At 40.7% G+C, this 18,579-nt stretch overlaps 1 protein-coding gene and 1 long non-coding RNA gene across 2 annotated transcripts; both read right to left on the reverse strand.

Annotated features, from left to right (window-relative positions):
• Positions 1 to 4,275: 4,275 nt before the first annotated feature.
• LOC133709497 (uncharacterized) lies at positions 4,276 to 6,214 on the reverse strand. Its single transcript, XR_009846302.1, has 2 exons — positions 5,935 to 6,214; positions 4,276 to 4,503 (listed from the first exon to the last, which is right to left on the reverse strand). It is a non-coding gene; the product is annotated as an uncharacterized LOC133709497 (long non-coding RNA).
• Positions 6,215 to 10,993: 4,779 nt separating this feature from the next.
• On the reverse strand, positions 10,994 to 14,943 carry LOC133712533 (protein RDM1-like). Its single transcript, XM_062138631.1, has 3 exons — positions 14,899 to 14,943; positions 13,656 to 13,786; positions 10,994 to 11,266 (listed from the first exon to the last, which is right to left on the reverse strand). The coding sequence occupies exons 2-3, from the start codon at positions 13,760 to 13,762 to the stop codon at positions 11,017 to 11,019; spliced, it is 357 nt and encodes a 118-aa protein (XP_061994615.1). The 5' UTR covers positions 13,763 to 13,786; positions 14,899 to 14,943; the 3' UTR covers positions 10,994 to 11,016.
• Positions 14,944 to 18,579: the final 3,636 nt, after the last annotated feature.

An 18,579-nucleotide genomic window follows, 5' to 3' on the forward strand; every position in this document is an offset into this window, starting at 1 on the left:
ACCCGGTATTCTCTGCTAATTGACCTACTGAAGCTAGGTACCGATCGATATCCACTTCAGCTTGCCTGGCAGACGACTGGTATGACGATCCCGTATCCCCACCCTTGGTTTCTGATTCCATCCTAATCACGATACCGGAAACCTCAAAACTCGCTATATCTGGAATCAGAAGCACAAGGGTTAGCCTAACCAGATCTAAGACCACGTTGAAGCGCGGATCACTCCCCACTTCAAGCAAAACCCAGAAATTCAAGAAAACCCAGAAATTCAAAGCAAGCCCAGAAATTCAACGCAAAACCCAGAAACACAGGCAAAATCGAAGCAGCCCAAAACCCACGTCAAACAGAAACACAAAACAAAAAAACCAAACCACATTCTCTTACCTCTTTTCCGGCAGTCGCTAATCTGGCTAAAGCTTTCGTCTTCACTCCTCACAGCCACAGCAACAGAAGCACAAGAGGTGAGAGGGCAAAACGCGATTTCTCAGTTCTCAGAATTTCGGAGAAAGTGAGAAGGGAAACAGTCTGTTTCCCTCTTAAATTCAATCTCCAAAGCATCAGGGCCGTTGAAGCCGAAAAGCCCACAACCACAGGATCACTACACGTGTCCCACGTCTCGAAAACCGTCAGTTGAGGGGACGGGCATTTATTGCACAACTCAGTATGCCCCACGTGGCTGACATGCACCGCCTACCCCATCGGGTACCAAGAGGCTCCAACTCTCTCTACCCCATCGGGTATCAGAGCCATGTCCTCTCTCTACCCCATCGGGTATCAGAGCCAAGTTCTCTCTCTACCCCATCGGGTATCAGAGCCATGTCATCCTCTACCCCATTGGATACCGGAGGATCCAACTCTCTCTACCCCATCGGGTATCAGAGCCAAGTTCTCTCTCTACCCCATTGGGTACCGGAGAATCACATCCTCTACCCCATTGGGTACCGGAGGATCCAACTCTCTCTACCCCATCGGGTATCAGAGCCAAGTCCTCTCCCTACCCCATCGGGTATCAGAGCCAAGTTCTCTCTCTACCCCATTGGGTACCGGAGAATCACATCCTCTACCCCATTGGGTACCGGAGGATCCAACTCTCTCTACCCCATCGGGTATCAGAGCCAAGTTCTCTCTCTACCCCATTGGGTACCGGAGAATCCCATCCTCTACCCCATTGGGTACCGGAGGATCCAACTCTCTCTACCCCATCGGGTATCAGAGCCAAGTCCTCTCTCTACCCCATCGGGTATCAGAGCCATGTTCTCTCTCTACCCCATTGGGTACCGGAGAATCACATCCTCTACCCCATTGGGTACCGGAGGATCCAACTCTCTCTACCCCATCGGGTATCAGAGCCAAGTCCTCTCTCTACCCCATCGGGTATCAGAGCCATGTTCTCTCTCTACCCCATTGGGTACCGGAGAATCACATCCTCTACCCCATTGGGTACCGGAGGATCCAACTCTCTCTACCCCATCGGGTATCAGAGCCATGTCCTCTCTCTACCCCATTGGGTACCGGAGACTCACATCCTCTACCCCATTGGGTACCGGAGGCTCCACCCTCACCCTATCGCATCGTGTAGATTAGCTACCTACAGCGTAACCCGCTCAAGATATCCCTTGAACGGGAACTTGGGGGACTCCCTATAGGCTAACTAGTGCCAAACTTCCGAGACAATAATAAGTCCCCACCCAAGAAACATCTTGAACGGGAACTTGGGGGACTTGTACATACTAGGGAAGTCTCAACTAAGTTTGGCACTATCGGCTGGGCCCCATCGGTACTCCCATGTACTATACCATGGGCCGGGTTCACGACCCACCATGGCGAGGCCCATTTGGGATGCCACCCCGGGCACCCAGGGCCCTGGGCAAGGCCAACACAGCCCAACTATTTACACAACAGGAGGACTGATATGGCATCAGAAGAACAACTAGTGTCCCACATCGAAGATGGGGGAGACTTCCTTCACATGCTCGAGTATAAGGGCATTAGCACAACAACCTTTTACGGGTAATAACTCCTTTGTCTACTATTTACTTACTATACATCTATATTAGCTTCTCACTCAAGCATCGGAGAGGTGTAAACCGTCCGGTACGGTTTACCCCTCTAAGCGTGTGTTCTTGGTACAGGATTTAGGAGGTGCATCGGTACCCCAGACGGTATAGCATTCTGTGTGAGGTACCCTGAGAAAGCCACCAGAAACACCAGTTTAACCCATTCTCTGAGCAACTAAAGCTCATTGTATTGATACATTGTTTGAGCTCTCAACAAACTGGCCTTGCTCAATATTCAGATGTCTAGCATATTTCATTAGTCAGAATATCTGCACAATTGCAAAAGAACACTGATTTTAGGTTTATTTTCCATCTAGTAATGTTTCATACTACTTTTGTTACCTTTGAATTTGATATAGTAGCATTTCATAATACCTTCGTGATCTCAGAATTTGATTTCTACGTCTCGTGCTGTATCAATAGAGGTGGTCATTTAAAACCCTAAAGGCTCTCACGGCCGCCCAACCCCTAGAAACCCTAGCTCCTAATTTCGGCCTCTGTGTCGGCCTTTCTGCAGCCAAATCAACCGGATTTCCGCCGGCCTCACTACCTAGCATGTCTAATATTGACTCTATCACCCGAAGTTTCGCCACTTCGCTCGCCATTGCGAGCAATGATGTGGTTGACATCTCTGCTATGTCGGATGGAGGTGCGCAGCGAACATCGCAGTTCTATCTCCTTGCATGGCCGCTCTCCCCAAAACCGACAACAGCCATGGACCTGAGACGTCATTTCAGGCGTGTTTGGGTACTGAACCAGGGTTTTACCGTCCAACAAAGGACTCCAACTCGGTTCTTGTTCTCTTTTGACCTTCGCAGTGACTGCAGGAAGGTGATGATGGGGGGGCCTTGGAGTTTTGGCCGAGCTCTGGTCGTGATGCAGCCATATGATGGTATTGCTCCGCTGCAATCAATACCAATGCAAGACCTATTCTTCTGGGTTCGCATAACAAATATGCCACCGGCATATGAACAACGGAAAACTATTGCCAATGTAGCCTCTGTTGCAGGGAAGTACCTGGACATCGATGGAAAGTTGTTTGATGCTACGGGAGAGATTAGGGTTCGTGTCTCCCATTCAATCTTGAAGCCTTTCTTTCCGACAAAAACCCTAAAGTTTGCTCGAGGGGTTGAGCAGGAGGTACAATTTCTGTTTGAAAATCTAGTAGGCGAGTGTGATATTTGTGCTCGTGTTTTCCATGAGAATGGTCCATGCAAGCCAGATACTGTACCATCTAGTGTCAAGACTGTTGAGCAATCTGTGGCCCGAAAGCTCGAGCTCACTAATCAGTTTCTGGGATTCCATGGTCCTCAGTTCAAGGAAGGGACTTTCAGGTTTCGGGGCATTACTACTCCTATCCTGCCACCAGTGGGGCGTTCCCTGTTTGGTGGTGTTGAGTCCAGCAGGCCTAGGCGACCGGTGATCATCAGGAATGCTGAATCAAGGGTAGCCAGTGATGAGAATTCCCGTGCTATTGTGCCGGTTGAGACTGAGAGCCAGGCTAAACGAGGTAGACCTTTTCCCTCCCCACACAAATTGCAATTTTTGATGTCTGACTTACTTGAAGGTAAAACCAGTCCGGTTGCTTCTGCAAAGAAAGTGAAGATGCCTGAATTTTCTTCTAAATTCAGTGCTAAGTCTCTGGGCCTTGTGGAAAGCCCTGGAGGTATGTTGGTGCCGGCTGAGGTCATGATGCCAGTACTTGAGCTGCCGGGGACAAAGAAGAAGAAAGGAAGGCCTTTGGGATCTAAAAATAAAAATCCAAAGACAAAGAAGGTCTCTGCTGAGGAGGTCATGACAGTGCTGTACTCGGGTACACCCCCAAGCCCTAATTTGAAGGGCAAGGAAAAGATCTAGATGGCTGTGGTAGGAGCCTATTTACTATGTCTCTCTATTTTTTCATAGTTTATAGGCTCACTTTTAAATAAGTGAGCGGTTAGTTCGAATATAGATGGTCTGTCTCTATGTATCAAAATAGTTCTCTTACTACAACTTCTTGATCTGTCTAGTTGAAGGCAGCAGAAGGATATGTAATGGCCACCTTGGCATGCGTTAATGAAATCCACATTTCCCTCAAAAAAAAATAGAGGTGGTCATTTTTCTTCAAAAGAAAATATAAACAAATTCTTTTCATATTAATATTGATTGTAAACTACTTCTGAGTTTTGAACATATACATAAAAAAACATGAAACCAGATACACATCAGAAAACACAATATTCAACCAAACAAATCAGATAACATAAAGAGATTTTTGATACATATCAAGACACGTTCATTCTCTTACAAGGCCTTCCCATTAAATTAAGGTACAGAACAGAACCGTCTAAACTAAGACGAGAGAAATACTGAGCGTAGAAGTAGTTATTATTACATAAAGCCATAAGTAGTCTCCCACGAATTCACATTATGACGGGTTCATTTCTGAACCTTAGAGTCATCCAAGCCTGCAAATCAATGAAAAACAAGACAAAGAAGTTAATGTCACATAAGAATCCTCAATATGGAAATGAAAACCAGTTTTTTTTTTTTTTTCCTTCTTGTATAAAAGAGGATCAAAGGATTTCACTCCTACCCCCATGGTGACTCGAACCCATAACATTGATCTTAGGTAGTGGGTGCTCTAACCACTGAGCTAACACCACTTCGTCATGAACAAAAGATGAAAACAAAAATAGACTACACAGAAAAGCTAGGCCAGTTCATTGATTAAAGAAGAAACTTGCAACAATTTTCAAATAAGCAACTTTTGCTGCACATACTTGTATTCCACAAAACAACCTAAATTCAAAATACTTGGTTCAGCAACCCTCCCTACACCTTTCAAATGTGTCCAAAGTGATGGTGTAAAAGACTAAAATAATAACATTGGACCTAACCAAAAAAACCATGAATTTAGAATTCATATCAACTGATCTAACTCAAATATCGAAATCAACCTTGCTTAATAGCTATCTAAAATACTTAATAGCTATCTAATACACAACTACGCATTACAAGTTGTTCTTATATAAGAGCAATGGTTTTGATAGGGAGGGGATATAAGCAAAGACTAATAACTGGTTCAGATCGTAGCAAGCCTATTGTGAAGTAGTCTTTCAAAAACTTGAAAAAAGTGATGTTCCTACTAGGCTAAGAAAAAGTGAAAGACACATAAGACCAACAAACAAGAGTTCAATTTTCATACCCATAACTTCCTACCATCCTGGCTCCCCATCGTCTCTTTCTAATATCGTTTTCCAATTTCCAATCAACAACCGGTAGATCTATAGGAGATACCGACAGCCAGCTTTTCTCCATATGTTTTATAGAAGCTAAATAAATAAATAAGGAAGAAGTTCTAAACTTCTTTTTTTACTGATCTGACTATTGTAAAGTAGTCTTTCAGAAACATGAAAAAAGTGATACTCCTACAAGACTAAACAGCACATAAGACCAACAAACAAGAGATCAATTTTCATACCCATAACTTGTTACCATCCTTGCTACCTTTCCCGCACAAAACCGAAAGAATAACAGGAAGAAAAAGATTTGTATTGGAATTTCTAAGCAACTTACATAGTTATATTATTCCACAAACCAACCTAAATTCAAAATACTTGATGATGACAAAAAAGAATACAGGACAGCAAGAAGGCATTAATTTTGATGAATATAGAGATTAAAAAAAAGAAACTAATTACAGGTTAAATGGGGAAATCTGCAGAACAACAGCCCAGCAAAGCATAATGTACATCCAAACAAACTAGAGAATCAATATGATTTCGGAATCCTATTAGCGTCTCTAATTAATAAAGGAACATATCGATCACAAAATTCAGAGATACACATCAAAGAAAATAAATCTGGAAAAAAGGAAAATCACTTTTCTAACCAACCTCTTTCTCTCATCTGCTCCCTGCAAGATTCCAGTATGATCTCGTTGCTACGTTTCCAGCCTTTTAGCATGTCTTCAGCGATAGGTGTGACCTTTGCAAAGTATCCAACAAGCAGGACTCCCAAAACGGGGTTTATGAGAGCATAGAACACCTCGGACGATACCATGATTCGGCGAGAATTGGGATTTTTCCGGATCTGATTTTAGGGTCGCTAGATATGCCTTTATATACTTGGACGTAAGGTGTTGGGTTGGGCCCTTTTTACATGTGTTGGGCCCGTCCAAATATATATATATATATATATATATATATATATATATATATATATATATATATATATATATACTACACATAAACACATCAATGACGTTTGAAACCCCCCAGTCGCCGCCATCACCATCGGAGACGGGCTTAACGCCCGTGTTGTTGGAGGCGGGATCTCATTTGAGGGAAGCGGCGGACAGAACTCTACTGGTTTTCGAGATGGCGATTTGGAGGAAGACATTCTGCTCCCAGTTACAGGCATTGGCTTTGAGGTTGGTAATAGGGACCCTGTGCCGCATAAGTACTTCATTGTATTGTTTGTAATTTCGGAAATATTGGGCATGGTGGGAGTCTCACATTGTCGCCTACTTCATCATTTGGATGGGTTGTCTCATGTTTGCCATATATTCAGCGTACCTACTAGCTAAGATAGAAGGCGGCATGGCTAAGAGGGAGCAGTTTGCTGTTTACTTAAGGGTTTCTCGTTCTTTCTTATTCAGCTGCTCCAATATTGCGGAATAAATCAGGGACATTTTGTGACTGCTTTGAAGATCATGTGCGGTTTTAGGATGGTGGGTGGTGGGAGTCCTTCAAACATATGTGAATGCATTCCGTATGTATCTTTGGCCATCGACTCTTCCGCCTGTGTATCTTCGTCCAAATTGATAGGTAACTTTATCTAGAATTTGTGGCCATTTTACTTTTAGGTTTCTGTTTTATCTGTTTGATATGGCTACTTATTTGCTTTAGATGATACATGGGTCTACCTATTCTATAGCTCTTTGACACCGATTATGATGCATATGTTTCTCTTTGTTCTTTATTTATACATGCTGCTATAGTTTTCACAATCCAGTGTACTCCATGTGTTTCAATCTTTGATTTCATGGCTTTAGCTAGCTGGATACGTGTTCCCTCGCCATATTACACTTGATAGACATGTAGTTATTTGAAAATTTCAAAGGCGAGAGTTATAGACATTTTGTCATGGGTAAGCGATGGTGTGTCTACATATGGGAAATTGACTGATTTGGGGTCAGCAAGTATTCGGAAAGTTTTGGTAAGTTTTATGATTTCTTTTCTTATTAGGATTCGTTTTATTATTAGGAGATATTTTTAGGGAATCTTCTTAAGCCTAGGGATGTTAGGATTACTTGGTCCTAGTTGTTCAAGGATTGTTTAGCCTCACTATTTATTGAGGCCTTTGTAGTCGTTTATTTTCAGATTAAGATTAATAAAATTGAGAGCGTTTGCTATCCTTGGTTGTGTGACTCAACCTCCCTCCTAGGTGTGACTCCTAGAACCTACTGGTGTGATTCCAGTAGTCATCTTTCTATTTTCTTAGTCAACTGCAGATTATCTCTACAGCATCCTTAGTTCTACAGTTTACGTATTGGTCCTGCATCATTTTTACTTTGTTTCAAGCTAGGCAGCTGATTTTCCATTTCATATTGTGGAGCTCCTGTGGATCATGGTATTCTAACTTGTTGCAGCTCCCTTTTTTCCCATTCTTCCTTGGATATGTACTGTTGCAATTGTCACTACGTGGTTTTGTTTGCTATTGTGATGGCATCGTGTCTGGTTGAAGTGAAACAATTTTACAACAAAAGTTATTTCTTTCAATATTTGAGTACTTAGTATGAGATAAAGCTGGTCAGAAGTGAATCAAGGGTACTCCATTTCAATTTCAAGAGAGTAGTTGGTTAGCAAGCTGAATAGATGTACTCGTAACATCATCTCCATCATTTGATTGCACTGTTTGCTAACATATGATATATATATATATATATATATATATATATATATATATATATATATATATATATATATACGGAGCGGTTCCAAAGAGGACGTCCGCACTGTTGCTAAAGTGCGGACGTTGATGCAGCAGCTCGGCTCGGGGCGTGACGGAGCGGCGGAGCTTGCCGGACGGATGCCAGGGGTCGGACGGACGGGTCTGCAGTGGGTGGAGTCGCCGGCGACGTGGTTGCAGCCTTGCCCAGAAACCTGCAGTTGCAGGTGAGCTTGCTGCAACTCCGACCTCCTCCGACCTCGAACGCTGCCCAGAACCGTCCGCCAAGCCTCCGGCCTCCGTCCGCCAAGCCCCGAGCCGCCGTCGCCGCCTGGAACACCGCCGCTGCGTCGCCGTCCGCACTTTAGCAAAGTGCGGACGTCCGCTTCAGAACCCGCCTGTATATATATATATATATATATATATATATATATTTTCCTAGTTTGATGGCATTACGTGTTCTTGATATATGCTTTCAACTAAATAACTTTGACCAAAAAAATGAAAACTAAACTTTGACCAACTTAAGTAATGTTTTTTCGTTGTTACTTTTGTGAGTTTTTCATGTGACATACACATTTCCTTCTGCTACTAGCTGAACCTGGTTCGAACCCGTAGTCCATTCCTATTTTAAGAGAAAAGTCAAAATACTTATAGTGGAGAGCTAATTGTTACCTTCTCATAGTCACTTTGAGAGAGCACTTAGAACTTAACTAGAACCAACTTGCAACTGAGGAAGGTCTAAACACTAATAAGGTAGAGCTAATTTAAAGTCTACTTGCTGGTGTCATGTGTAGTGTTTCACCAAATCAGTGCAACGCTACATATTTTTTTAAAATCTTTTATAATGTCATCTAAATTTGGGTTTTTCTCTCTTGCAGATTACACGCAGGCACTATACTGTATTACACTGAGTTGCGCCTCCCAAATTCCAATCTTGTCATACTAGAATTTTGTTTTTGGTATGTGACTCATATAGAACCCTCACTGGCTTATTTTCAATATATGTACTATTATTCTGAATAATTTTTGTTTTTTTTTTTATCAAATTATTCTGAATAATTATTGGATATTAATTTTGTAATAGTTAACTTTCTAAAATGGGTGCTTTTTTGGTATTCTTTTGTGATTGATTGGCTTATTGAAAGTATTATACTGCTTGGAAAAAGGTTCTGCGGAAATTAACAAATATAACCAGTTAGATCAAAGCTTCAATCTAATCTATCAAAAAAGTTGCTACAAAATTGAAACTGTTATGTTTATCACATTCTTACATAGGATAAATTAACTTCATTACCACTGTTTTGAAAATATGTATGTATTGTTTGTCCATTATTGTTGAATTTCATGAACTTCTTTGAGATTCTGCAAAGGGTTAAATTAATGGTCAGGTTGGCTGAAGGAATGAGGATGGTGGCTCAGATTGATCTTCTGATCTTATGAGCCCTTTCCTATTGCATGCAATAGTAAACCAAAAGTGAATTCTGTGTTGCTGTCGGCTTAATGCCTCTAGCTCCTATCTTCCCCATCCTCTTCCTCTGCTTAAAATTACCGATATATTCCAAGCAGAGGTGACTGCCAGGATTCACAAAACAGACTCGGGAAGCACAGAGACAAAGTAGTGAATGGCTCGAGTTGGTCTCTCTTACGGCAATTCTCAATGACCCGCTAGCCGTTTGTTTCACACAACCACTACAATTAAGTGGTGTTCTTGAGTCAAATGTCTCCTTGATCAGATTTGTTGTTGGGTATTGGGCCTTGGTTCCCTCCCTCCCTCCCTTTTCTCCTAATTGAAGCCGTTATTCTCACTCCTGGGTACTTGATTTTTTTTCCCTCTCTCTTTTCCATAATTTTGTTCATAAAATATTTTCTATAGGAAATTTGAATTCGTCTTGTCTGTGCAGGAAGCTTAGCAGAAAAGTTTTTCCTACCTAAATTGAGAAAACTTGATGATTTTCTAATCTTTGTTCTTCCCGTATCTAATTTAGGTCTGCAACTTGTTTTGGGTGAACTAAATTTTATGTCTAGATTTCTGATGAATTGAAATAAAAAGACCTCGAGCTGGCTTTTCACTTCCTCACAAAATGATCTCTTGCATATGTACAAGATAAACTTGCATATAATACAACTGCAAAACCCTTACGTCAAGGGATCATGTCCAGAAACATAGAAGATAATTACAAAGGCAAGGTTCACCAAAAATGAAAAACAACACACAAGTTCTAACACTCAGCACTCAGCACTCAATTTAAATACCAATATGTTGATATGCTTGAGTATCTCTGCATGTAGAAATACTGATTCATGTCTGCTTGAATCGAATGGCTGCCCTTGTCTCGACCTTTTTAATCCTTGTAGTCGTCTGTATCCAGAGCAGAAAAGAGCAGATCTTGGTTCTTATTAAATTTTGATACCTTGTGTCTCCATCACCATGGATATAATGTACAATCATAACTATAATCTTTTGAGTAAATAGAGGAGTTGGCTAGTTTATCTCCTGATGTTTATGATGTCATTTTGAGGCAGATTCAATTGTAATTACTGGCTCCATTTTTCCTTTCTGCAAACCCTCTGTATTTCGGTACTCTGACTTACAACTATGTGATTAAACTTTCCTGTCTTTCTACAACATTCAAGAAGGAATGGCCAAGTCTTCCTAAATCCTTAACTGGTGTATCACATGGTTTAGGTGATGCATAACTGCATAACATTAGGTACCTACACAATCACCTTTCCCAAATCTACAATCTTCCTCAGAAACTGACCTCAATCCGCTTCAAAGCTCACACAATTAACATAATTGAGTCGTTTTCTCTTATCATGAACATCCTTTTGTTATGTTTTTTGTGTGCATGTTTGTTGAGGCTTCTTGCAAGCTTACAAGCCATGACAAACAAATATGATTGATTTCATGCTGAACTGTAATTTGATTATAGCCAAACAAAAATTTTACCTGACAAAAGTTAACAGGCAAAATATAACAAAGCAAAGGGCAAAATATAACAAAGTAAAGGCCTTTCGCCCTTTCACGAGCTGCTGTCTAAGTGGGGAAAGATGGAATCAACAAAGGCATGGTGCATTGGATCTGATAGCCACAGATTGGCTACATGATGATGAGATGAGGTGTTTCGATGAACTTCTTCAATGAGCCAGATGGTGGCTTCGGCTTTACAGGGATGAATGATGGCATCCAAGGGCCTGTATTCATCCTTACAGCCGATCCTCTGTTGGTCCCACTGTTTTAGCTGAATATTGGTGAGATAATGCAGAGGTTGTTGTTGGGGAAAAATATGCACACAGTGAGCGTAAATGTCACCTAACATAATTTCACTCGTATTCATTTAGTGAATAGAGTTTTTATTATTTTGGGTTCGACCCATTCAAGACAGAATGTGTCTCTTAATTACAATCCCTTGTTACAGGGAAACACCCTTTGATTCCATTTATGAAGAAACCAATTGATGGGATGTGTGTTTGTTTGTTTTTGCGGCTACACTCGGATATTTGAATGGGATGCCTACGTACCCTTGGAGAGGGATCAAGCCACTCGTAGTTCAAGAGTTCCAATGAGTGGATGACTCATTGGAGGGCTTTGATTTTGGAATTAGAGTAGTGTTTGGGACGAATTTGGTTTCAGTAGACCAGGGATTCGATTTTGTGTTTAGGACGTGGTTGTATCTAGATTAGTTTGTTTCTAGATTGCCTACATACCTTTTGCGGGATCAAACCACATGTAGTTCCGGCTTTTGAGATTTAAATGGGTAGATGACCCATTTATTTTGAATTTGTGTTTGGGGAAGGGTTTAAAGCCCTTGAATTTGGTTTGGACTTTATTTGTGTGATTTGGAATGGATTTGATTTTTGTGGTGTTGGGAGAATTTGACTGGAGTCAGTGATTCATTTGGGACTGGTTGAATTTGACTGGTGGAGTCAGGGATTCTGTTTGGAGTTGCGGTTGCATCTAGTGGGTCGCTAGACTGCCTACATACCCTGTGAAGGGATCAAACCATTGTAGTTCATTATTTGAGATTTTTGGTTTTGTACCAATTTTTACTCAACGGGTATGTATTTTGAACCCGTCGAGAAAACATATTTTGGTGAACACCCAATTTTAATAGAGTGTCCACTGATTTTAATTGGGCACCCGAATGTGCCGAGCTTCATAACGGGCCCTGGAATTTGAAATGGGCTTTGTGTCGCCTTTTGTTTACTCGTCGATGAATAATTCAGCCGGGCCCGAATTTCTTGAAGTGGGCCTTGTAGAGCTTCCAAACTTGAGGACGAATGATTTAACAGAGCCCAAAAAAACTGCGGTGCATGGATTGATTCAGCCCATTTGAGCCCACTTCACATCTTGCACAAAATTGAAACCCAAGGAGACCAGATTGTGGTGCGATTGTCCATAGGCAGACTTGATAGGTTTGATCTCTTTCACAGGATGACATCTTGGCGTGATCAGATTGTGATAGAGATAACTTTCAAGATAAAGCTTGGCTCTTATAGTTCAATTTGGAGAAGGAGTCTGGGTTTGCCGTTCTGTATAAGAGCACCCTTCACTTTGATTATGCATTCTCCATCAAGAACGTGCATTGGGTAAGGCTTCTTTGACTCAAAGAGATAATTTTTGATAGTGAATCTCTTCAATCTGTCAACTCTCTTTATCGCAAATTTGGGCCTCCTTGTTCTTCCCTTTTTGCCTCTGCTGGGACTATGTTTACTGGCGAAATTTTGTTGTCTTGTAGCTAGCAACCCACATGAATCCCCAATATTTAATTTAGACTTCTTTCTTGTGCAGGCATACCGAGCTGAACTAGACGCAGGGCGCACCGCAGTATAGGCATCGAAAGAAGGCCGAAAACACAGGTGAGCCCCTTCCCTTGCCGAAATCTCTTCTCCTCCTTCATCTCTGTGAACGTGCTTCTTTTTTGTCTCCTTGGACCTGCACTGTTTATTAACACAAAGGCAAATGGAGGTGTATTTGGTTGTTTTGTTTTCTGATTTTGGGGCAACAATGAGGGATTTGAGGCTTTGTGAGTTGGTGTATTTGGCTTTGGGGGGTATGGAGAATTTGTTTCTGATGCTGTTTGGAAGGGTTATAGAGCCACATAGCAGAGGAAGGACTTTCTGAACTTGATGCTCTCCTGTCGTCGGGTTGTAGTCTCCAGGTAACTAGACGCTGCACTATTTCTTCCCGTTGAACGCTGCTTTACTTTGATGCAGAATTTTGACTCACCCTTTTCTCAATTTCTCCTCCCCCTGTTTCTTGTGCAGGTTTGTGTTCTTTATATAGGAGGCAGCGAAGGCTCTAGAAGCTAGATAAACGCTCGTTTGAAATTTGAAATTCCCGAGGCTCACGTGGATAAGCTGTTGAACAGAGATTTCCTCCTTGACTCCGATATTGAACTTAGACACCCCCTGCCGCTTTGTTCTTATCTCACTTTGAGATATTTGAATCACAATTTGAATGCTTTCCTTTGTTTCTGTTGTTTTTTTTATAGCTTTTACCCATTGAAACTTGGTCAAACATTCAACTTGTTTGAATTTGAGAAAGAGACAATTTGTAACATTTGTTTAATTGCAGCCATTATCCTAATCTCTTTGTTTTTTTTTAATAATGTTGCGACAGCTACATCCCTTTATTTTTTTTTTATTATTCAACAGTTGTCCATAAAGCTGCTTAATGGATTTACCTAAACCCATCCATGAGGTAAATGGAATAACAGAGGCACGGTGTGTTGGGATTGGGATGTGCTTCATGTACTCCTGATACATCCTCTACCCTTCTCAACAAAGCACCTGTAATTTAAAGCATTTTTAGAGAACTTAGGGAGTCCAATAAGGAAATAAAGCTATAAAATCAATGCAACAGCAACATATTCATCAAGGGAAATGAGGTAGCTTGAAAAGCATATAATAACTTCTCAAAATGGTATATACAGTAATGTATTAGCCACTCGTGTTTTGTAAATGGTTCTCACACATTGGTAATACTCCATTCAGTGAATGATGGCTCCAAATATTACAATAATAACTATAAAGACACCCCGGTGTAGAATAAGGAAAAATAAACTTGCTGAACTTAATCCTAGGAGTAAAAACTGCTAAACTACTAATCCATTTACCAAAACAAACAGCATTGCGTAGCTCAGATCAGGGATTTTTTTTTTTTTTTTGAAAAGCAGATCAGGGATTTTTACAGATTGATGATTTCGCCATGGCATTAATGAAAATAATCTAAACATGCTAGAGGGGTATGGTGTTCCAGTTCTTATGAATAAACTTCTCCAAACTCACAAGTCAAGACATTTCTGAGAACGTTACTGATAACAAGCTCAATTGGACTATGGATTCATTGATAGTCTATGAAGAAAAGGCAGTAATCTTCGATTAGATTCAGGACAACCCCATCCCTTCAATTCGATCTCATCACTGACCAGATCATTACAATTTTCAGTTATTCATAACCTACTCCTACACAGCTTTCCTTGCCATTTCATAAAACCAAACAGATAAATCTAATATGAACCCTGCTACAGCATGTCCTTGAATACACAAGCACACAAATTAACAACCAAAAAGACTCATAATCTAGAAAGAACAATTCTTTGTCATCTTCATAGTTCATACAAATAGATTTCTTGATTTTATCAGTTCAGTCATCTCTGCATATTTGCCTAACCAATTTCCATGCAGTTATGAAACATCTAACAAACACAAACATTCTTTCATCCAAATCGCAAAAAAGAAATGAACCTTCCGATTTTCTGTTTCTGGGTTCTACCCAAAATAAAAAATCAAAAGAACCCAGTTCCCTGGGGCAGAAAGCTTTAGAAAATAAGAATGCCCAGAAAGCAAGAACCAGAAACGAGTCACAATTAGCAGAGGTGACGAAAGAGAGAGAGACTGACCTGTGAACGCAGAGAGAGAATGAGTATGATGTTCTTGGGCGAACATCACACTCATTTTTTTTTTTGTCTTATTACAAAAGTATTTATTATTACTCTAGCTTGACCAGAGGGGGAACACACACTCCGGAGAAGTCGGGGTTTTTTTTTTTTTTTTTTTTTTTTGGATAGATGGGGCCAAAAGGCCCGAAAAACAAACAACTAAGGATCACAAATTACAGTCCTAGATCTAGGACTTGCACACAAATCATCAAGCAATGCATTGATAACTTGCGGATGAGGTTGCTCCATGAAATGCACTCCAAGATCAGCACCAACACCATCTTTAGACAGCAAATCAGCAACCAAGTTTATTTCCCGATAAACATGTCGAATGTCACAACTCAAGAACTGCCCCTGCAAAAATTGACAGCTGCATAAAACTGACCGAAGAGGATGTAGGTCATTAACCCCATTGTTGATTAAGTTCACTAAAACCTCAGAGTCACATTCAACAATAAGATGTTGGCAGCGATTTTTGCTAGCCAATTGTAGACCAAGTAAGAGCCCCCAAGCCTCAGCTTGTAAAACAGATCCATTACCAAGACTAGCAGAAAAGCCAGAAATCCAAGTACCACTGTGATCCCTCAAAACCCCTCCTGCACCAATAAGTCCATTTGGTCCCCTAGCTCCATCAACATTAAGTTTAAAGTAGTGTTCAGGAGGTTTAGACCAAGATAAAAATATAGTAGAAGTTCTACGACTAGCAACATAACCAATATTAGCATTCTTCCAATCATTAGCAGCATCTAAAATGATTTTGCTAGAAATTGAAAAAGGGTAGTAGTTACCATCAAAAACTGCCATGTTGCGCCATTTCCATATGTACCAGCATGTATATACAAAAACACCACACCATTTTAGACCATCAAAGCAAGGTCTATTGCAGTGAGTGTTAGCAGCCAACCAATCATACCAATCTAATTGCATAGACCTTGCTATAGTATCTAGGCACATAACACCATTCCACACATTCTTAGCAGAGGGACAATCTCTAAGCATGTGAATAAGAGTTTCCGGATGTTCATGACAAATAGGGCAAGAAGGAACAGAAGCTAACCTTCTTTTAACTCTTTCAACATTAGTGAGAATTCTGCCTTGACATAACAGCCACATAAATGTCTTTAGTTTAGGAGGAATAGGGAGTTTCCAAATAAAGTACCAGGGAAACGCATCATAATTTTCTTCCTTAATCAAGGCCAAGTAAGCTGATTTCACAGAAAAACACCCATTAGAAGTCTCACCCCATATAATTCTGTCAGGGCCACTTCCTTCAAAACCAACAGGAATATGCATAATCATTTTGATAATGTCTTCATCAAAGTAAGATCGTAGCAAACTTAAATTCCATCCATTATCATCCCAAAAGTCACAAACTTTCCAATTAAGCTCAACACTGGGAGGAACAGAAACAACATTGATTAAAGGTCCAATAGGCAACCAAGCATCAGTCCAGAAATTAATAGTAGTACCAGTTCCAATCCTCCACAGCAAACCTTTTTTCAGAAGCTGAACGCCCGCCACAACACTTCTCCAAGTACTAGAGCATCCAGAGGGACTAGAGTATTGAGGGTGCAGAAGAGGAACATCACTAATGTACTTCTTATGTAGCACCTTGCTCCACAGGCCCTCATCACCCTGAGATAGTCTCCAACCTAATTTAGCGAGCATAGCCTGATTCATATGTTTTGTAGCTTTAATACCCAAACCACCAAATTGCTTAGGCCTGCACACAAGATCCCAATTAACTAAATGAATTTTCTTTTCCCCATTGCAATCACCCCAAAGAAAGTTTCTGTTTATTCGATCAAGCTTATCACAAATAGACATAGGGAGCTTCACAGTTTGCATCGCATAAACTGGCATGGAAGAAGTGACCGAATGGATAAGTGCAAGCCTTCCAGCCAAGCTAAGCAGTTTAACTTTCCATCCTGAAAGTCTACTTTGGACTTTGTCAACAATAGAAGCATAAGTCTGATTGGTAACTTTAGAATGAATAAGAGGCATCCCCAAGTATTTACCAAGATTAGTAGTGAGATTAGAACCACAAATTATGCTAATATTTCTGGCTAGAGACTTAGAAACATTGGGAGAGCAAAACAACACAGATTTAGAATAACTAACCTCTTGCCCAGACAGAGCACAAAATAGATCCAAGCATCTCTTAAGAATTTTAGCTTGAGCACAGCTAGCCTCGGCAAAGAGAATAAGGTCATCTGCAAAGAACAAATGGGAAATGAAAGGACCAGAACCAGAGGCCCTAACAGGCTTCCAGTGACCAGCTTGCACATTAGCAGTAATCAGATGCGATAATTTTTCCATACAAAGGACAAACAGATAAGGAGACAAGGGATCTCCTTGTCTAATGCCTCTGCTAGCCTTGAATGTATTAGAAAGTTCACCATTAACGCAAACCTGAAAGCTTGTGGAAGAAACACATCTCATAACCAATTTGACAATATTCTCAGGGAAGCATGCTTCATATAAAACTGACTCAATGAAGTTCCAATTAAGCCTATCATAAGCTTTGGATAGATCAATTTTCCAGGTCATGAATCCTTTCTTACCAACAGAGCGTTGAAACTTATGCAAAACCTCCTGAGCAATAATAATATTGTCAGTAATATGCCTACCAGGTACAAAACTTACTTGGTTAGGACTAATAAGATTCTTAAGAAGAGGTCTGATACGAGCAACCAACACCTTAGAGATAGCTTTATAGTATTACAAAGGCTAATGGGTCTGAAGAGAGCCAAACTTTGAGGACTAGCCACTTTGGGAACAAGAGTAATTAGAGTGTGGTTGAGCCCATCAGGAATTTTTCCAGAATGCATAGCAGAATTAACCAACTGAAAAATTTCCTCAGCAAGGATATCCCAATGGCGATGATAGAAAAGAGCAGGAAATCCATCAGCTCCAGGAGATTTCAAGCCCCCAATATTGAACACAGCATTTTTAACCTCATCCCTGGAAATGCATCTACTCATCTTTCTCAAATCACAATTATCCAGAGTAGGAAATAGATAAGGAATAATGAATCTCACATCATCAGTAGAATCATAAGAAAATAAATTCGCAAAATACTCAACTGCAATAGCTTTCATACCATTTATTTCACTACATAAAACTCCATCATTGTCAAGAAGAGCCTCAATTCTGTTTTTCCTTCTTCGAACCATGGTTGACATATGAAAAAATTTGGTGTTTTTATCCCCGTTCTGTAGCCATTTCACTCTGGACTTTTGTTGCCAATATAAAGTTTCCTGGTCCCGCACAGCTTCATACTCCTGGATAAGTTGTTGCTCTAGATTAATAAGAAAAGAATTAGAATTCCTATCCGTACATTTCTGAATCCCAGCGATACGAGCCAGCAGTCTTCTTTTCTTCTTAAAAAGATTACCAAACACAGTGGAGTTCCACTCGTTGAGATCACAGGCAAGTTGAACAACTTTATTTTGCAGGGTACCATTATAGCTTTTCCACTGATCATGAACAAACTGATTATAACTAATGTGTCCCATCCACATCGCCTGGAAACGAAACGGCCTATTCGCACCAGTGGTAATGACAGAAGAATTAGACTGTAGAAAAAGAGGGCAATGATCAGACTTCATACGTGGTAAATGTTGAATAAAAGCTTCAGGG

This window comes from Rosa rugosa, chromosome 5, assembly GCF_958449725.1.
Source record: "Rosa rugosa chromosome 5, drRosRugo1.1, whole genome shotgun sequence".
NCBI lineage: Eukaryota > Viridiplantae > Streptophyta > Magnoliopsida > Rosales > Rosaceae > Rosa > Rosa rugosa.

Excerpts from the sequence above, each read along its gene's own strand:
- LOC133712533 (XM_062138631.1), bottom strand. The coding sequence starts at position 13,762 with ATGTATCAGGAGTACATGAAGCACATCCCAATCCCAACACACCGTGCC. Across the intron at positions 11,267-13,655 it reads TCCATTAAGCAGCTTTATGG|ACAACCTCTGCATTATCTCA; the intron begins ACAACTGTTGAA and ends TTTTCCCCAACA.